The sequence below is a fragment of the Mus caroli genome, chromosome 2, assembly GCF_900094665.2.
Source record: "Mus caroli chromosome 2, CAROLI_EIJ_v1.1, whole genome shotgun sequence".
Classification (NCBI taxonomy): domain Eukaryota; kingdom Metazoa; phylum Chordata; class Mammalia; order Rodentia; family Muridae; genus Mus; species Mus caroli.
The window spans coordinates 63,131,554-63,150,500 of NC_034571.1; the positions used below are offsets into that span (position 1 = coordinate 63,131,554).

The window sequence follows — 18,947 nt, forward strand, 5'->3', positions numbered from 1 at the left end:
GGATATACCTTCTTCTTAGCACCTCATGGTACCTTCTCCAAAATTGACCATATAATTGGTCACAAAACAGGCCTCAACAGACACAAAAATATTGAAATTATCCCATGCATCCTATCAGATCACCACAGACTAAGGCTGATCTTCAATAACAACATAAATAGAAAGTCAACATTCACATGGAAGCTAAACAACACTCTACTCAATGATAACTTGGCCAAGGAAGAAATAAGAGATTAGAGTTTTTAGCGTTTAATGAAAATGAAACCACAACATACCCAAACTTATGAGATACAATGAAAGCATTCTTAAGAGGAAAACTCATTGCTCTCACTCAGTACTGCCCAAAAGAAACTAGCATACACTAGCAGCTTGACAGCCATCTAAAAGCTCTAGAACAAAAGGAAGCAAATTCACCCAAGAGGATTAGATGGCAAAAAATAATCAAACTTAGGGCTGTAATCAAACAATTAGAGACAAAAAATGGGTTTAGTACAGAATTCTATCCGACCTTTAAAGAAGACCTAATTCCAATTCTCCTCAAACGATTCCACAAAATAGAAGCAGAAGGTACTCTTCCCAATTCATTCTATGAAGCCACAATTACTCTGACACCTAAACCACACAAAGACCCAATAAAGATAGAGAACTTCAGACCAATTTCCCTTATGAACATTGATGCAAAAATATGCAATAAAATTCTCACAAACCAAATCCAAGAACACATCAAAACGACCATCCATCATGATCAAGTAGGCTTCATCCCAGGGATGCAGGGATGGTTTAATATATGGAAATCCATCAATGTAATCCACTATATAAACAAACTCAAGTACAAAAATCACATGATCATCTCGTTAGATGCTGAGAAAGCATTTGACAAAATCCAACACCCATTCATGATAAAAGTCTTGAAAACATGAGGAAATCATAATAAAAGCAATTTACAGCAAACCAGTAGCCAGCATCAAACTAAATAGTGAGAAACTTGAAGCAATCCCACCAAAATCAGGTACTAGACAAGGCTGCCCACTTTCTCCCTACCTATTCAATATAGTACTTGAAGTTCTAGCCAGAGCAATTTGACAACAAAAGGAAATCAAGAGGATACAAATTGGAAAGGAAGAAGTCAAAATATCACTGTTTGCAGATGATATGATAGTATACATAACTGACCCTAAAAATTCCACCAGAGAACTCCTTAACCTGATTTAAAAAACCTCAGTGTAGTAGCTGGATATAAAATTAACTCAAACAAATCAATGGCCTTTCTCTACACAAAGGATAAACAAACTGAGAAATAAATTAGGGAAACAAGACCCTTCATAATAGTCACAAATAGTATAAAAATACCTTGGTGTGACTCTAAGGAAGTGAAAGATCTGTATGATAAGAACTTCAAATCTCTGAAGAAAGAAATTAAAGAAGATCTCAGAAGATGGAAGATCTTCCATGCTCACAGATTGGCAGAATTAATATTGTAGAAATGGCTATTTTGCCAAAAGCAATCTACAGATTCAATGCAATCCCCATCAAAATTCCAACTCACTTCTTCACAGAGTTAGAAAGGGTAAGTTGCAAATTCATCTGTAAGAACAAAAATCTAGGATATCAAAAACTCTTCTCAATGATAAAAGAACCTCTGTTGGAATCACCACGTTTGACCTCAAACTGTACTATAAAGCAATTGTGATAAAAAACAAACAAACAAACAAACAAAACCAAAAAACTGCATGGTACTGGTAGAGTGACACAAGTAGACCAATGGAATAGAACAGAAGACCCAGAAATGAACCCACACACTCGTGGTCACTTAATCTTTGACAAAAGAGCTAAAACCATTCAGTGGGGAAAAAAAGACAGCATTTTCAACAAATGGTGCTGGCTCAACTGGCAGTTATCATGTAGAAGAATGCGAATTGATCCACTCTTATTTACTTGTACAAAGCTCAAGTCTAAGTGGATCAAGGAACTTCACGTAAAATCAGATACACTAAAACTTATAGAGGAGAAAGTAGAGAAAAGCCTCGAAGATATGGGCACAGGGGAAACATTCCTGAACAGAGCAGCAATGGCTTGTGCTGTAAGACTGAGAATTGACAAATGGGACCTCATAAAATTGCAAAGCTTCTGTAATGCAAAAGACATTATCAATAAGACAAAAAGGCCACCAATAAAATGCAAAAGGATCTTTACCAATCCTAAATCTGACAGGGGACTAATATCCAATATATACAAAGAACTCAAGAAGCTTGACTCCAGAAATTCAAATAACCACATTTAAAAAATGGGGTACAGAGCTAAAAAAGAATTCTCAACTGAGGAATACTGAAGGGCTGAGAAGCACATGAAAAATGTTCAACATCCTTAATCATCAGGGAAATGTGAAGCAAAACAACCCTGAGATTCCACCTCACACCAGTCAGAATGGCTAAAATCAAAAATTCAGGTGACAGCAGATGCTGGTGAGGATATGGTGAAAAAGGAACACTCCTCCGTTGTGGGTGGGATTGCAAGCTTGTACAACCACTCTGGAAGTCAGTCTGGTGGTTCCTCAGAAAATTGGACATAGTACTACTGAAAGATCCAGCAATACCTCTCCTGGGCATATACCCAGAAGAAGTTCCAACTTGTAATAAGGACACATGCTCCACGATTTTCATAGCAGCCTTATTTATAATAGCCAGAAGCTGGAAAGAACCCAGATGTCCCTCATCAGAGGAATGGATACAGAAAATGTGGTACATTTACACAATGGAGTACTACTTAGCTATTAAAAACAGTGAATTTATGAAATTCTTGGGCAAATAGATGGATCTGGAGGATATCATCCTGCGTGAGGTAACCCAATCACAAAAGAAGTCACTTGATATGCACTCACTGATAAGTGGATATATAAGCCCAGAAACCTAGAATACCCAAGATACAACTTCCAAAACACAAGAAAATCAAGAAGGAAGATCAAAGTGTGAATACTTCATTCCTTCTTAGAATGGGGAACAAAATACCCATGGAAGGAGTTACAGAGACAAAGTTCAGAGCTGAGACTGAAGGAAGGACCATTCAGAGACTGCCCCACCCAGAGATCCATCCCATAAACAACCACCAAACCCAGGCACTATTGCATATGCCAGCAAGATTTTGCTGACAGGACCCTGATATAGCTGTCACTTGTGAGGCTGTGCCAGTGCCTAGCAAATACAGAAGTGGATGCTCACAGTCATCTATTGGATGGAACATAGGGCCCCCAAACGGAGGAGCTAGAGAAAATACCCACGGAGCTGAAGGGGTTTGCCACTCTATAAGAGGAACAACAATATGAACTAACCAGTACCCCCAGAGCTCACATGTCTAGTTGAATATGTAGTAGAAGATGGCCTAGTCGGTCATCAATGAGAGGCGAGGCCCTCAGTCTTGAAGAGATTATATGCCCCAGTACAGGGGAATTCCAGGGCCAGGAAGCAGGAGTGGGTGGGTTGTGGATCAGGGCGGGGTGAAGGTATAGAGGACTTTCGGGATAGCATTTGAAATGTAAATGAAGAAAACACCTAATAAATTGTTTTTGAAAAAAAAGAATGAAAACACAGAACCATTCAATTGTCCATATAGTCCATTTCTAATCTTGGCCTAAATTGAGACTACATTCTATAGGTGTTTAGTGCTGTGAAATCCGTTACTGTTGTGTAACAATCATCAGATATAACGTTGTAGACTTTTGAGTATGCTATAAATCCAAATACTCTTATTTCTTCACCTGTTGTGTTTGCTCTATGGCTTCCTTCCTTTACACTCTGGGAACATCCCAGGACTTCCCCATTGATATTGCACAGGCTTCTCTGTGTGTGTTAGTCCTCAGACCTTCTCTTACTCATTATTATTATTATTGCTCAGCTTTGTAGCAACTTAGAGCAGAACACTTACACCAAAAGTTAAAAGAATGTCCTCAAAATTTGCAATGGAGTAGAAATAATGGGCAACATAGAATAATTACAGACATTTGAGTATTTCTACATTCATATCATCTCTATCTATCTACATAATTGTTATCTGTCTCTATCTATCTATCTATCTATCTATCTATCTATCTATCTATCTATCTATCTATCTATCTATCTATCTACCTGTCTGTCTGTCTGTCTGTCTGTCTGTCTACCCATCTGTCTGTCTGCCTGACTGTCTACTCTTCCACAATAATTACTAGTTTTTTGTACTTCAGGATTTCAGATTTGTGCATTTTTCATTTAACGAAATCACTCTCTTGCCACTAATATTATCCCTCAATATTTTTGAGAATGCTACCTCTGTGTCTGCCCTTTACCTTTTTTTTTTAAATCTCTGCCTTATTTTCTTCTCTGAATTCATCTGCCTCCACTCATTCTTTCTCCACGTATGCCTGTTCTTTATCACTTTTAGAGTACACAATGTGACATGACTAAGTTAACATAGCTTCTCAAAGCTACGCGACTCTCACAGTCTTCCTCTGCAGGAATCTCTCCATAGCTCTTTTCTCTAGTGTTACTGGCATTTCTGTCCTCTCTTAACCATTCCTCTAAATCCATTACTGTCATTGTCCATGTCTCATCCTTTCCTGCCCTCTGTCTGCCTAAAGTTGCTTTTTCAATTTCAGATCAGGCATTGTCTCAAGGAAAGATGTCCATGGTACATTCAGGTACACTTTCAAAAAAGGACTGGGTGCACATCCACTGATTCTTGAGCAAAACCAAGAAAGTATATACTTAGGTGACTGAAAAGATTGCCCACTCCAGTCTGAGGGTGAAATGTATAGACACACAAAGAAGTAGTTTGCAGGAGTTAACACAATGAGTAGAGATTCCAACCGGGTGCTGTGGTACCCCTGAGCAAAGCACCACCTGCTTCTCTAGCGAGAGCCATCATCAAGGATGACTTGAGGCATTAGACGGAATCTGAATGGGTAATGTCAGAGCCTGTCAGATGGTAAGGCTTAAGGTTACTGTGCGTTCCTTGGGAAAATAAAAACATATTTTACCATTACTGATTTTAAGCATTTCTAGATATTGATGCAGGGACTATTATTTTGCATTATTTTTAATGCTGATTCTCACAAAATATATAGATTTGTCTGTAGAGGAGGTCATCGAAGTGTCATCGGAAGAAGAACAGAAGGGAGGTGAGGAGGAGGAGGATGACGACGGCGATGATGAGGATGGTGATGATGGTGATGACGAGGGTGGCGATGATGAGGGTGGTAATGATGAGGACGGTGATGATGAGGATGGTGGTGATGATGAAGGTGGCACTGGACAAGCACAACTTGTGGTAAGGAAACATTTAATTTCTCATTTAATGCTTTCTTCTGTTTACTAGTGTAGCACCAGCCAAATGCAAACACCTTCAAGTAATCTTCTAGAAAGTTCTAGTTTTTCTTTTTCTTTTTTTAAAAAAAATTCTATGTAATTATAAAGCTTAGAGAGTTCTGTTCTACCAGTAGCCTCTTATCAAATTTTATGCTCAGCTTTATGGCATTTTGTTGTTGTTGTTTATCTTTGGTCTTTTGTTAGATAACCTCTTTAAATGATAAAAGGTAGAGTTAAATGTGTCTTGTGGCTGGACAGTAACAATTTTGAACATTAGGGAGTTCATGGCATCTGTATCAGTTTCAAGCAAAAAAGTGGCCACAACCCCCCGTGGTTGGGAATTTGTGGCTTTACATTGTCAGTGTCACCCAGGTGACAGTTTGGATTCTGTCTTTCCCTCTCTATTGACTTTGGATCATTTATATAGACTAAAGGCGAATAGTTCCCAATGCTATCTCTAAGGTTTTCATAGGGCATGTGGATTATACTTTGTGCAGACATGACACTATCATAACACATGATTTGAATTGAAGTATAAAACTTTTTCATTCTGTTTGGTGGATTTTTCGCTTGTTTGTTTGTTTGTTTGTTTGTTTGTTTGTTATTTTTGTGTTTTTTCTCTTCTTACCTTCCACACACAAGCACTCACAGTTTCAATGTTCCCTTACCGCCGTAGTTCTTCAGTGTCTGATTTGTCAGTCCACCGTAATCTCTGATAGTGCCCAGTTGAGTTAGATGTTTCTGGTCAGGAGCCAAGTGGGGCCGCCCTCCGTCAATCATCCTACATGAGAGTCAGCAGAACCTGCACCCCTTCTCTCATGGAAGGAGCAAAATTTATATGATTATTACATGATTACCTGTGTTTATTGAACATGCACGATGGAAGCCACTTACATAGTTTAATCCAAACTCGCATGAATAAAATAGTAATAAAAGCTGAAGTTGTGCATTATTCAGCTTGAGTTAATATATATCATGCAAAGAGAAGCAAGTTTATTCAAATTTAGTGAAACACAAACATAGAAATACATTATGTGGAATTTCAAAGAATTATAAATTTCTCAACATCTTATTATTTTGAACATACTGCTGAGCATGGTTGAATACACCCTTAATCCCAGCACTCAAGAGGTAAAGGAGGTAGATCTTTTAAATTTGATACTAGCCTGGTCTGCATAGTAAACCCCAGGACAGCCACACCTGTATAATAGTGAGACCATATCTCAAAAAGACAGAAATACTAGGTATCAAAAAAGTAAGTTTAAAAAAGACTGTTTGGATTCAGATAATTGTTTAGTGAAGGCTAGGGACATTGCTCTGAGGATAAAATGTTGGATGAGCGTGAGGACGTGCTGATTAGAGATCTGATCCCTGGCCTGCAGCACACACAGTCATAGTTGACAACACATGTGCACTAAACAAACAAAAAACTCTATACAAACAAAAGCATGCATGCACATGTGCATGCACACACACACAGACAGACACACATACACACATGCACACACGCAGGCAAGCACACACACACAAATAAAAACTGTTGAGTTCATTGATCTTTGCTCAGCTATGCCTGAACATGAGACTTGCCCTGGAGTGTTTGATATACCCAATCTCACTCCATTGAAGAAAACTGTTTTTCCCTCTCCTATAAGGTATAAATAAGTTCAGTTGTTAATTTTCACCATAGTGACTAGGTTTTCATTCATTCATTTGTTTATTCGTTCATTTCTCTTAAACAAAACAAAATAAAATGTAATAAGACAAGACAAAAATTATCACATTGAAGCTGGATAAGACAAACAGAGGGAAAAGAACCCAGAAGGGGACACAAGAAACATACTCACAAGTTTGCACACTCAAGAATCCCATAACAACATTAAACTGGAAGCCATACTATAACCACAGCGGACCTGGTATAGGCCCATGCAGGCCCTGTGCCTGCTGGTTCAGACTCTGAGCTCATAGGAGAGATGCGCGGTTGATTTACAGGGCCTTGCTTTCTTGATGTCCTCTATCCCATCCCCTCTGGCTCACATATTGTTTAACCTCCTCTTCCACAAGGTTCCCTGCTCCCTGAGGGGAGGGATTTGATGGAGACATCTCATTTAAGGCTGAGCCTGGCTATGGGTCTCTGTATTTGTTCCCATCTGCTGCAGAAGGAAAGCTTCTTCGATGATGGCTGAACAAGGCACTGATCTATGACTATAGCAGAATGTCATTAGGAGTCACTAAACATAACTACAGTGTTTTATTATTTAAATTTTGGCCAGTATTATTTGGTTTGACTCTGGGTCCATGGGCTGTCTAGTCTCAGGTTCTTCATCACACAAGCCATGTTGGGTATGGGTTACATCTCCTGGACTGAGCTTTCACTCTAGATCCAAAAAAAAAGATTTTTCTTGGGGAATATTTTTATACTGAAATATTTTCCACAAAATTTAGTATGCATATTTGTTTTGTATCCTGGATATCAGAAATTATATATGTTAATATATCTGCATTTTATAGACATGAAACAAAAGCTGGCAAAAAAGACATTATTTCCTTTTTTTTCTTTTGCCTTCTCTGTTTTTCTTAGCATCTTAATCGTACACATTAATCACGGCAGAAGAATTATATATCTTTACACATATTTGCCCCTTCACTCATATGCATGGTCTGAACGATGCCATCTAACATCTCCTAACGTTCTAGTGCAGACCTGTGTTCAGGACTGCTGAGTGACGTGTTTTCTCTCTCTGAAACAGAATAGATTGTCCTTACATTTGCCTGACTCTATTATTGTACGTTGACCTCTATTTTCCCTTTATCAAAAGTACTATCTAGTGAATATCATGAACTGAAGCTGTGGAGATGCTGAACTCAAGCCCTCCTCACAATTTCACTCTTGGCTTTCTATCAGATTATCAGATTTTATATCATACAAAATTGACTACATTTACAACCTCTATCCTCTTCCTCCTCCTCCTGTTCCTCCTCCTCTTCACTATATGTGTGCATGAATATACACATGCTATTGCATGCCTGTGAATGTCACAGTACAACTTTGGGAGTCTACTCTCTCCACTCAACACACTGAGAATTGAGCTCAGATAGGGCAGCCTTGTGCATCACACACTTTTCTCTGTTTTGCTGGCCTGTCATCAACTATTTTGAAGTATTTTTCTTACGCTTCCTCCTTATGTGATGGACATCTACCCTTACATAGTTGCAAGTGAGACATGTATATAATTGTTTTTTCTGAAATATCTCAGTTCTTATTGTATGAATTGCCTGTACGGTGAAGAGGTGTGAGCATCTTCTAACCAGAATGAGATGTTTCTCTGGTGATTTGGCCTTGATCTTCCTATTTGATCAATTCCGCTCACCACCATAACTGTAGTCTATTTTCTGCTCATGGGTCTTCATGTCCAAGGCCCTGTGCACTCTCCCTGTCTGCTTTCTCTGTCTTTCAAATTATGATGTCATGCTTAGAACATTTCCTAAGCTTCACAGGAAGAATGGATTTTTCCTTATGTGATTGTAGTAAGTTCACTTCAGTGATAGAAATAATGAACCAAACTTTTCTCATTTGTTATCACGAGTCACTGATATCACAAGTCACTCTACTTGGAGAAAGCGTCCCACAGGATTGTGTGCACAACTCAACAGAATATAAGTATGTTTGCTTTAATGACTGACGCAGTGGGTGAGCGATGGAGAGAATGAATGAAGATATGTAGTTTCTCAACTTTCTTTTTCTTTCTTTCTTTCTTTTTTTTCATGACAGGTAGAAGAAATGAAGCAGTCTGCAGGGAGAAGTAACCAAGAGGATCCTTCCAGTAAGCAAATGAATAATGACAGTGTCACCTACGCTAATGGGAGGACTAACAGCAGTAACAATGGTAAATTCACAAGTTTGTGTGAAAAGTTTTTATGTTCAAGTCCCATCATGATACAAAAAAAGTACAGTGTGCATATTTTCAAATAAGCATTGCTTTTAAATAGCTTTTCTTGCTTTGTTCTTACTATAACAATGTCTTCCTGCAAATGCCTCAAACATATCAAATTTTGTCCTTTTTATCAAAATATACAAACATTAAAATGTAGTGATAAGATGCATGCAACACACATGTACAATATATCTTTAAGTATGAATATTTAACTTCACTGTAACAAAAGCACTCTTTAATGTCTCTGTGACTACATTGTACAGATAAGCTGTCCTCATTCCACGAAGACGAAGACTTTACTGAGGACTCCAAGGTTTGTCCAATGCTGTTTTTGTTCTTGAAAAAAATACTGTGAATAATTTGTCTATAGTAAATCTATTTCAGTAACTCATCTCATGACTTAAACTTATTTTTCATTCCTTATCAAGTGTTACTGACTCTAATATAGAAGTTAATCTCTTTTATCTGTCTATAACTTAGCAGACTAAATATTTTTGTTTTAGTGGCTGATACTTTGAATGGGTAATGGAGAGAGTGAAGAACCATAATTTCTAAAGTTTTTGTTTTCTTTGTTTTTCATGAAAGGGAGCAGCGACAGAGCAACCCTTGGGAAAAGGTAAACAAGGAAGTCCTTCTTGTCAGCAAACAGATGATAACTTCAGTCCTGATAACAGAGATAAACAAAAATGCCAAAATGATAAATTGGCAAATGTACAGGAAAATTGTTTTATGCTCAAGTACCAAATGGCAATAAATCCAGGACAGATAATTCTAGCCTCTGCCCAGCCAGATTTTACACATCTTTCTCAGAATCTAGCTCTGAGAGTCTACTTGATTTTTCCCTCTGTGTAATCTTTCCAAGCCCCCAGATATAGCCAGACTCCTACATCTTGTGTTCCAGTCTAGACTGGCTAACCCTGCTTCCACTGCCCCACTTTACAGGCTCCAATCAAGACCTATTCTACCCACTCCCAACCTGTAGGCTCCTCTAGTAACAACCACATCCAAACTTTCGGCTGAGTCAGGTCGTGCACTTCTTTGCCAGGGACTAGCATGGTGAGTTTGCCTCACCCTCCCCTTCACACACGATTCAACCTCCAGATCTATCTTCATACTCTATGCAAAAACCGGAATGCATGTCTTGCATGCCAATCCACCTCCTTTTCTTCACTTGACTTCATTCGGCTTAAGCCATATTCAACTTTGGGAGCCAGCAGGACACATCTGATGTGTCTGTATTATAAACAAAACTCACAAAAGAACTCTACATGCCCAGAGCTCATATGAAAACTACAAACAAAATGAAACATTAAGACAGCATTCATCCTCCCTGCATATATACCAGTCTTGTAGAAGTGTTTACTACTGAGAATTACATATATGAAACCAGGACAGAGAATTTGAAATAATAACCATAAACTTTTGCAAAGTATTCAAGGAATTCAAAGAAGACACAAAAAAACAGCTCAATGAAGTCAAAGGGAGTCAATGTCTGACCAATGACGAGGAAAATTCAGGGTTCTAAAATAGAATCAAATAAATAGAATCGTTGAAGAAAACTCAAGGTAAACTGTAGATGAAATTGAAAACTCGAATAGCCCAGCTGGAAAAGTCAAGGGGAGGCTTTACAGGCCAAATGAATCAAACAGAAGATAGAAAATAAGGGCTCAAAAATGAAGAATATAACCTACACAAGAAAAATCACAGGAAAATTTTTAAAAAGAAAAGAAAAGAAACAAACCACAAGAGATGAATATTCAGGAAATGTGGCTCACTGTTAAAAAGACAAAAACTTGAATTGTAGGAGTAGAAGAATGAGAAAAATCCCAGGTCAATGGCATAGGCCAGATCTTCAACAAGATCATAGAGGAAAATCTCTCCAAACTAAGGATATACCCATACAGATACCAACTAAAACCAGAAAAGAAACTCCCCAGGATATATCATATTTAAAACTCTATGTATATCACGCAACAAAGAGTATTGAAAGATAAAAGAGAAAAAAATCACAAGTCACATCAGAATAGTAGCAGCTGATTTTTCAGTGGAAATTATGAGAGCCATAAAAGCCTGGAACAGCACATAACTACTCTTAAAAGAACATGACTGTCATCTTGGACTAGTGTTTCCAGCAAAACTATCTGCCATAGTTGAAGAAGATAGAAAAACTCTTCGTGATAAAAACAGCCTGAAAACTTTATACCCAACAGACCAAACCAAAAGAAAATGTAGGAAGAAATATTTCTCTTGAAGAAAGGAATGGGTATAGTCAAGAGACTTTAGAAAGAAAACAAACACAGCTACAATAATTGAAACACAAAATACACTGAGAACCAAACAATAGCAAAAATAAACAACAGGATGAACTTAATCACACATTTCATCAAAACCTTTGAATATTAATGCCCTTAATTCTCCAATCAAAAGACACAGGTTGGCTGCATGGATCAAGAAATGAAATCCATCTGTGTGTTGTCTACAAGCAGCACACCTCAGTTTTACAGACAGGCACTACCTTAGAGGGAACAACTGGAGTAAAGTACTCCAATCAAGTAGAATCAGCAAACAGACAAGTGCTATCCTAATGTCCTACAACATAGACTTTAAACTGAAACTAATCAGAGGGGTATTTCATTCTAATCAAGGGAACAGCTAACCAAGACAATATGTATACACCAAGCTCTGTTGTACTGAATTTCATAAAAAGTATGCTATTACCAATAAAGACATTTATCATTAAAGATTAATATTAACAAATTAGCAGTAGGTGATTTAAATATCTCCCTTTCTTCAGTAGAAACATCATATGGATAAAAAGTCAGTGGAGAAACATCAGAAATTATATCACACATCAAATGGATTTAACAAGTGTATTCACAGACTATTCCACACAAACTCCAAAAAGTATACATTCCTCTCAGCCAGCAGCCCATGAAACATCTCTCCAGTAGACTGACCATATCCTGGGACAAAAAGCAAAAGAACATCTTAAATTCTGAACAGCTGAAACATCAACTATATTTTTCTGTATACCCATAATGCAACAAAGCTTAAAATGGAGAGCAAAGAAATCTCTAGTATGTATATAAACTCACTGAGAATAATTACTCACTACTGAGAAAAAGAATCATTACTGAATGATGAATGGGTTAAAGGAAAAAAAACCATGAAAACATTCTTGGAAGGAAGTGAAAATGAAAACACAACACAAAAACTCTGGAGCACATTAAAAGAAGTCCTCAGATGGGGATTTATGGCTCAGAAAGAGTATAGATGACTTAATGATGTAGCTCAAGAATGTAGAACAAGAACAATCCAAATCCTTATCTAGTAAATGTCAAGAATTAATAACAAACAGAACAGAAATTATTGTAATAGAGACAAAACAATACAAAGGATTGATGAATCTGAATTCTGGATCTTTGAGAAGATAAAATCAACAGACTGTTGGCCTAATATTAAAAAAAAATAATAATAAAGTGAATGTTTGGTCTAAAGTAGGTCCCTTCAAATGGTAGTGCTGGTGACAATGTCCTAAACAGAGCAGGTAAAAGGAAGGATTTCTGTAGTTTAAAGAATAGCTTAAATTCATCATTCCTTGTGAGTCAGGTTTGGTAGGTTTCTGTTTACCAGGAACCTCCCTTAATCTCGTCCTAAAGATCAATAACTCTCCTGGGTTGGCTAGTTCTGTGTCACAACTATTGACCCACTCACTCCCACTTCTTGGCACAGACGTTCCCCTGTACTGGGGCATATAAAGTTTGCTAGACCAAGGGGCCTCTCTTCCAAATGATGGCCGAATAGGCCATCTTCTGCTATACTATCTGCATTTGGTGGCTGATTATGGGATGGATCCCCTGGTGGGGCAGTCTCTGGATGATGGTCCATTCTTTCATCTTAGCTCCAAACTTTTTCTCTGCAACTCCTTCCATTTTATTCCCTATTCTAGGGAGGAATGAAGTATCCACACGTTGGTCTTCCTTCTTGATTTTCTTGTGTTTTGGAAGTTGTATCTTGGGTATTCTAGGTTTCTGGGCTAATATCCACTTACCAGTGAGTGCATATCAAGTGACTTCTTTTGTGATTGGGTTACCTCATGCAGGATAATATCCTCCAGATCCATCCATTTGCCAAAGAATTTCATTAATTGTTTTTAATAGCTGAGTAGTACTCCATTGTGTAAATGTACCATATTTTCTGTATCCATTCCTCTGTTTAGGGACATCTGGGTTCTTTCCAGCTACTGGCTCTTATAAATAAGGCTGCTATGAACATAGTGGAGCATGTGTCCGTATTACCAATTAGAACATCTTCTGGGTATATGCCCAAGAGAAGTATTGTTGGATCTTCCAGTAGTACTATGTCCAGTTTTCTGAGGAAATGCCAGACTGATTTCCAGAGTGGTTGTACCAGCTTGCAATCCCACCAGTAATGGAGGAGTGTTCCTCTTTCTCCACATCCTCGCCAGCATCTGCTGTCACCTGAATTTTTGATCCTAGCCATTCTGACTGGTGTGATGTGGAATCTCAGGGTTGTTTTGATTTGCATTTCCCTGATAATTAAGAATGTTGAACATTTTTTCAAGTGGTTCTCAGCCCTTAGGTATTCCTCAGTTGAGAATTCTTTGTTTAGCTCTGTAGCCCATTTTTAATGGGGTTATTTGGATTTCTGGAGTTCAGCTTCTTGAGCTCTTTGTATATATTGGATATTAGTCCCCTATCAGATTTAGGGTTGGTAAAGATCCTTTCCCAATCTGTTGGTGGCCTTTTTGTCTTATTGACAGTACCTTTTGCCCTACAGAAGCTTTGCAACTTTATGAGGTCCCATTTGTAGATTCTTGATCTTACAGCACAGGCCATTGCTGTTCTTAATTAGTGATTAATGTGGAAGGGCTTAGCTCACTGTGGGTGGTGCCACCCCTGAGCTGGTGGGCCTGGGTTCTTTAGGAAAGCAGTCAGAAGCAGGCTAGTAAGCAGCACCCCTCCATGGCTTCTGCATCAGCTCCTGCCTTCAGATACCTACCTTGTTTGAATTCCTGTCCTGACTTCCTTCAGTGATGGAAATGTAAACTGAATAAACCCTTTCCTTCCCAGGTTCTTTGGTCATGGGGTTTTATCATAGCAGTAGTATCTGGCAAGGATATATAGTTCTGGGTCAATTAAACAGTCTTTATCTACTCAAAGACACCCAACACCCACACCCACACCATGGTGAATGTCCTATTAAATCTGATTGCTTTCCCATCATTTTGCCTTTCTATCCCCCCCGCCAAGAGATAGCCTTGCCAGTTTGATCCCCAGTAAATCTTTCTACTCAGAGTGATCTAATTCATTGGTTTCACTGTGCCAGTGAGAAGTCAAATTAACAGAATCAGCAATGGACAGTGTGATATATTACAGGGATAGAGATTCTAAGGTCATTTATAATGTTTATAGGGGATATTAAAAAATACCTACAGCCCACTCTGTTGGTAAATATAAGAGAAAAAGATTTCTAGATTCAGCCAAACCACCAAAATTAAACTGTGAAGACAACAACCTAAACAGACCCACAACAAATGAGATTTAAAAAAATATTTTAAAGCCTTACACCTTAAAAATAAAAGCAAAATGTATTCATAGTAAAATTCTCCCAGATTTCTAAAAAAGATCCCCAATCTTTGTTATACTATACAAAACAAACACAAAAGACAACAACAACAAAAGAATCTGGAAGGAGCACTTCCTACTCCTTTTTATGAAGCCAGTATCATTATAATACCAACACCTCATAATACACAACAACAAATAAAACTAAAGGCCAATATCTTTGATGGGTATAGGTTCAAATAACAAAATATTCAATAAAATACTTGCAAACAGAAAAAGACGCGCATCCAAAAGATTATCCACCATGACCATGCTGGCTTTTTTTAAGAGAGGCAGCGATGTTTCAACACATTCAAGCCAATAAATGTCAAGCCACATAAGTGGACTTAATGACAGAATTCATTGGTTCATGCTTAATGGATACAGAGAAAGCTTTTGACCAAGTCCAACATGGCTTCATGATAAAAGTTATAAAGAGGGTAGGACTGGAGGGGACATACTGAAGTGTAATAAAAGCTACATGAGAAGCACACAGCCAGCATCATCACAAATGGAGAAAACCTTGGGTGAGCCCACCAAAGGTGGGATGCATTCTCATCCACAAGGCAGAGTGCAAGTGTGCACAATCCAAGCAAGGGTCGATTGGTTTGAGTATTTTTTTCTTTCTGTCTTCCATTCATAACAGTGTCTTCCTGATAAATATTGCTTCTCTGAATTTTTCCTTCGTGTTTTATTTTATCAAAATATGCAAACATTAAAATATGGATAAAATATGGATAAATATACACTGCAACAAATATTCTTATTAATGTTTCTGTAATTATATTGTATAGATGAGAACCCCAAGTCACAGAGAGATGAAGAGTCAGATGAGACCACTGAGGTTTGTGCAATATTTCTGTTCTTGACAAAAAAAAAAACTTTTTTGTTAAAAAGCTTTGGCTGCTGTACGTTCATTTCAGTTATAGAACTAATTAAGCCATTAGTTTTTCATGTGTTATCATATGTCACTAACTAAGCTTGAATACGGAGGTTGAAGACTCTTTCTTAAAATTTGTATGAATTTTTAATTTTAATAGAACCACATAATTTTCCCATTACTTCCCACTCTAGATCTCCTCTCTACAAAACACACACACACACACACACACTACACAAATACAACCTGTTGAGCCTTTTTTTTTGTTGTTGTTTGGGTGTATGTAGTTTCAGAGCTAACCTTTCTCTAGTGGCTAACCCGTACGAGGGCTCATCCTTGAGAGACACTTTTCTCAGCAGTCATGAGTAGCCTGTAATACTTTGTGTAAGGATGGAACACTATGAGATATTCCACTTCCAGATGAGCATGCGTATTGGTATAACCAATGTTCTGGTCTAGTTTATACAGCTGTTTCTAGGAGACTGTTTTACAGCAGAGTTCCTGATATTCTGCCTCTCATATTCTTACTGGTCCCTCTTCATCAATGTTCCTTCAGCCATCGATTCAGGAGCTGTAATGTAGATTATCTATTTGATGTGGGCTTCCCACAGTCAATCTATTAGTCTCTGTATTGTTACGTCCAGTTATGGTTTAATCGATGGTTTCCATTTCCTGTGAAGAAAGACTTCTCTGATGAGGGCACACGTATCTGTGGGTTGTAGAATAAGATTTGAGATGCAATTAGGAATCATGCTGGTCTAGCCAAGTGGTGGTGGTAGATCCCTTTCATAGAATCATGGCCTATAAATGACGGATAGGTTTCTAGTATCAGGCATGATTTTCCATCTGTTGAGTGAGATTTAAGGCCCATTAGATAGCCATTCATTGCAACCAAAACATGAGTTTCACTTATTGCAATATAGCTTTCATAGCTCCAGAAAATACAAGATGACAAAGGAAGCAATACGTAGTCCTATTGAGCTGCCACACCTATGAGCCATAACAATGTCCATCATGACAAGAGCTTAATCTGTGTTAGCTTCTCACAGGATTGTGTCTATGATGTTTAGAATGTAAATATTTTTGTCTCAGTGACTGAACCATTGACTGAGAGAGAAGATGACAGAAGAAATATAATCTTGAAGTTATATATCTTTTTTGTTTCTCATGATAGGAAGAAGAAACAAAGCCACCATTAGGACAAGGTAACCCAGGGAGTTCTCATAAGCAAACAGATAATAATAATATCAATTACATAATGACAGGGTAACAATAACAAAGGTGACAGATTTGCAAATGTGCATCAAGATTGTCTCACTCCTATGTACTCTTACAAAAAGCACAAAGCAAATGTCTTCAGACAACCTTTGTGACTTTATAAGCTTTTTAAATGTCTTCCCGAAAAAGCTTTACTGTTTGAAATTTTGTTTTTTTGCTTTATTAAAATATGAACATATAGAGATATGGTATACATGTGTCTTAGCCAGGGTTTCTATTCCTGCACAAACATCATGACCAAGAAGCAAGTTGGGGAGGAAAGGGTTTATTCGGCTTACACTTCCATACTGCTGTTCATCACCAAAGGAAGTCAGGACTGGAACTCAAGCAGGTCAGAAAGCAGGAGCTGATGCAGAGGCCATGGAGGGATGTTCTTTTACTGGCTTGCCTCCCCTGGCTTGCTCAGCCTGCTTTCTTATAGAACCCAAGACTACCAGCCCAGAGATGGTCCCACCCACAAGGGGCCTTTCCCCCTTGATCACTAATTGAGAAAATGCCTTACAGTTGGATCTCATGGAGGCATTTCCTCAACTGAAGCTCCTTTCTCTGTGATAACTCCAGCTGTGTCAAGTTGACACAAAAATAGCCAGTACAACATGTTAATAGCCATTCATGTATCTTTCAATATATGTAGTGACTTGACTGTAAATAATGTTTTCGTTAATGTTTCTGTGACTTTGTTCTATAGATAAGACATCCATACCACAGACAGACGAAGATTCAACCGAGGACTCTGAGGTGCGTTGATTTATGTTTTGAAGCTATGAGTGATGTATCTTACTAAATTTATTTCAGTCATAGATTTAATTTCATCCACAGATATGATGAGTAATTTTTTTATTTGTTAGCATATGTGACTAACTACTTCAATATAGAAGTTAATCTCATTTTTTTCTTTAGCTTCTGACAGGATTGGGTCTATAACTTAATAGATTGTATATATCTTTATCTTAGTGACTGATATGAGTGAGTGATGGAGGGAATGAAAAAAGCATACCTTCCAAAAGTGTATATATACACATACATATATGTGTGTATGCATGCATGTAAATATATATTTGTTTCTCATGACAGGAAGAAGCAAGAAAGCAGCCAGTAGAAAAATGTAACCAAGAGAATTATTGTCAGAAGACAAATAATGGTAATTTCAATTATGCTCGTAACAGTAGTAAAATTATGAATTCGCAAATGTGCACAAAATGTTTGATACTCACTTCTAGCAAGTTCCCATGTGCATGACCCAAAGCAAACATCACTCTCTTTAAATATTTTTCCTTGCCCACTTCTACTAAAATGATATGTCCTAAAAAAAAATGAATTATCTGAGATTTTTGTCTTGAGGTCTTATTTCTTTAAAATATACAAACATCAAAATGTAGACATAAGATATGTAAATGTATATATTTATAAATTCAATGTGACAAATGTTCTCACTAATTGTTTTGTTACTACATTGTTTAGATAAGAACTTTGCACAGATATTTGAAGATTCAAGTATGGACTCTGAGGTTTGTCCAATGGTTTTGTTTTGGAAAAAAGAAAACTTTGAGTGATGTGTCTGTGCTAAATTTAGTTTAACAGAACTAGTGAATCAATCATTTAATATCTCCTTTGTTATCATATGACATTTTCTTTACCAGTATGTAGAAATTAGTCTGTTTGTTATGTATATATTTTAAATTAAAATAGAATTATATTGCTTTCTCTTGTCCTCCACCCATCCCAGCTCACTGTCCCTTTTCATGCCCCTCATCTAAAAAAATTGATAACTTCTTTTTTTTTTTTTTTATAAAATAATAACTTTTTTTTCGAATCACTTTTATTTTTTTTTTAATATTTTTATTACATATTTTCCTCAATTACATTTCCAATACTATCCCAAAAGTCCCCCATAGCG

General features: G+C 37.5%; 1 protein-coding gene across 1 annotated transcript in view; it reads left to right on the top strand.

The window, feature by feature from the left end:
* Positions 1 to 18,947, top strand: part of LOC110289830 (ankyrin repeat domain-containing protein 36A-like) — a 179,688-nt gene that overhangs the window by 29,061 nt on the left and 131,680 nt on the right. The window contains exons 17-25 of the mRNA XM_021156225.2: positions 5,093 to 5,295; positions 9,103 to 9,217; positions 9,529 to 9,578; positions 9,851 to 9,881; positions 15,687 to 15,736; positions 16,947 to 16,977; positions 17,739 to 17,788; positions 18,125 to 18,191; positions 18,512 to 18,558. Of these exons, the coding sequence (XP_021011884.2) occupies positions 5,093 to 5,295; positions 9,103 to 9,217; positions 9,529 to 9,578; positions 9,851 to 9,881; positions 15,687 to 15,736; positions 16,947 to 16,977; positions 17,739 to 17,788; positions 18,125 to 18,191; positions 18,512 to 18,558 (644 nt within the window). The remainder of the gene's footprint in view (positions 1 to 5,092; positions 5,296 to 9,102; positions 9,218 to 9,528; positions 9,579 to 9,850; positions 9,882 to 15,686; positions 15,737 to 16,946; positions 16,978 to 17,738; positions 17,789 to 18,124; positions 18,192 to 18,511; positions 18,559 to 18,947) is intronic.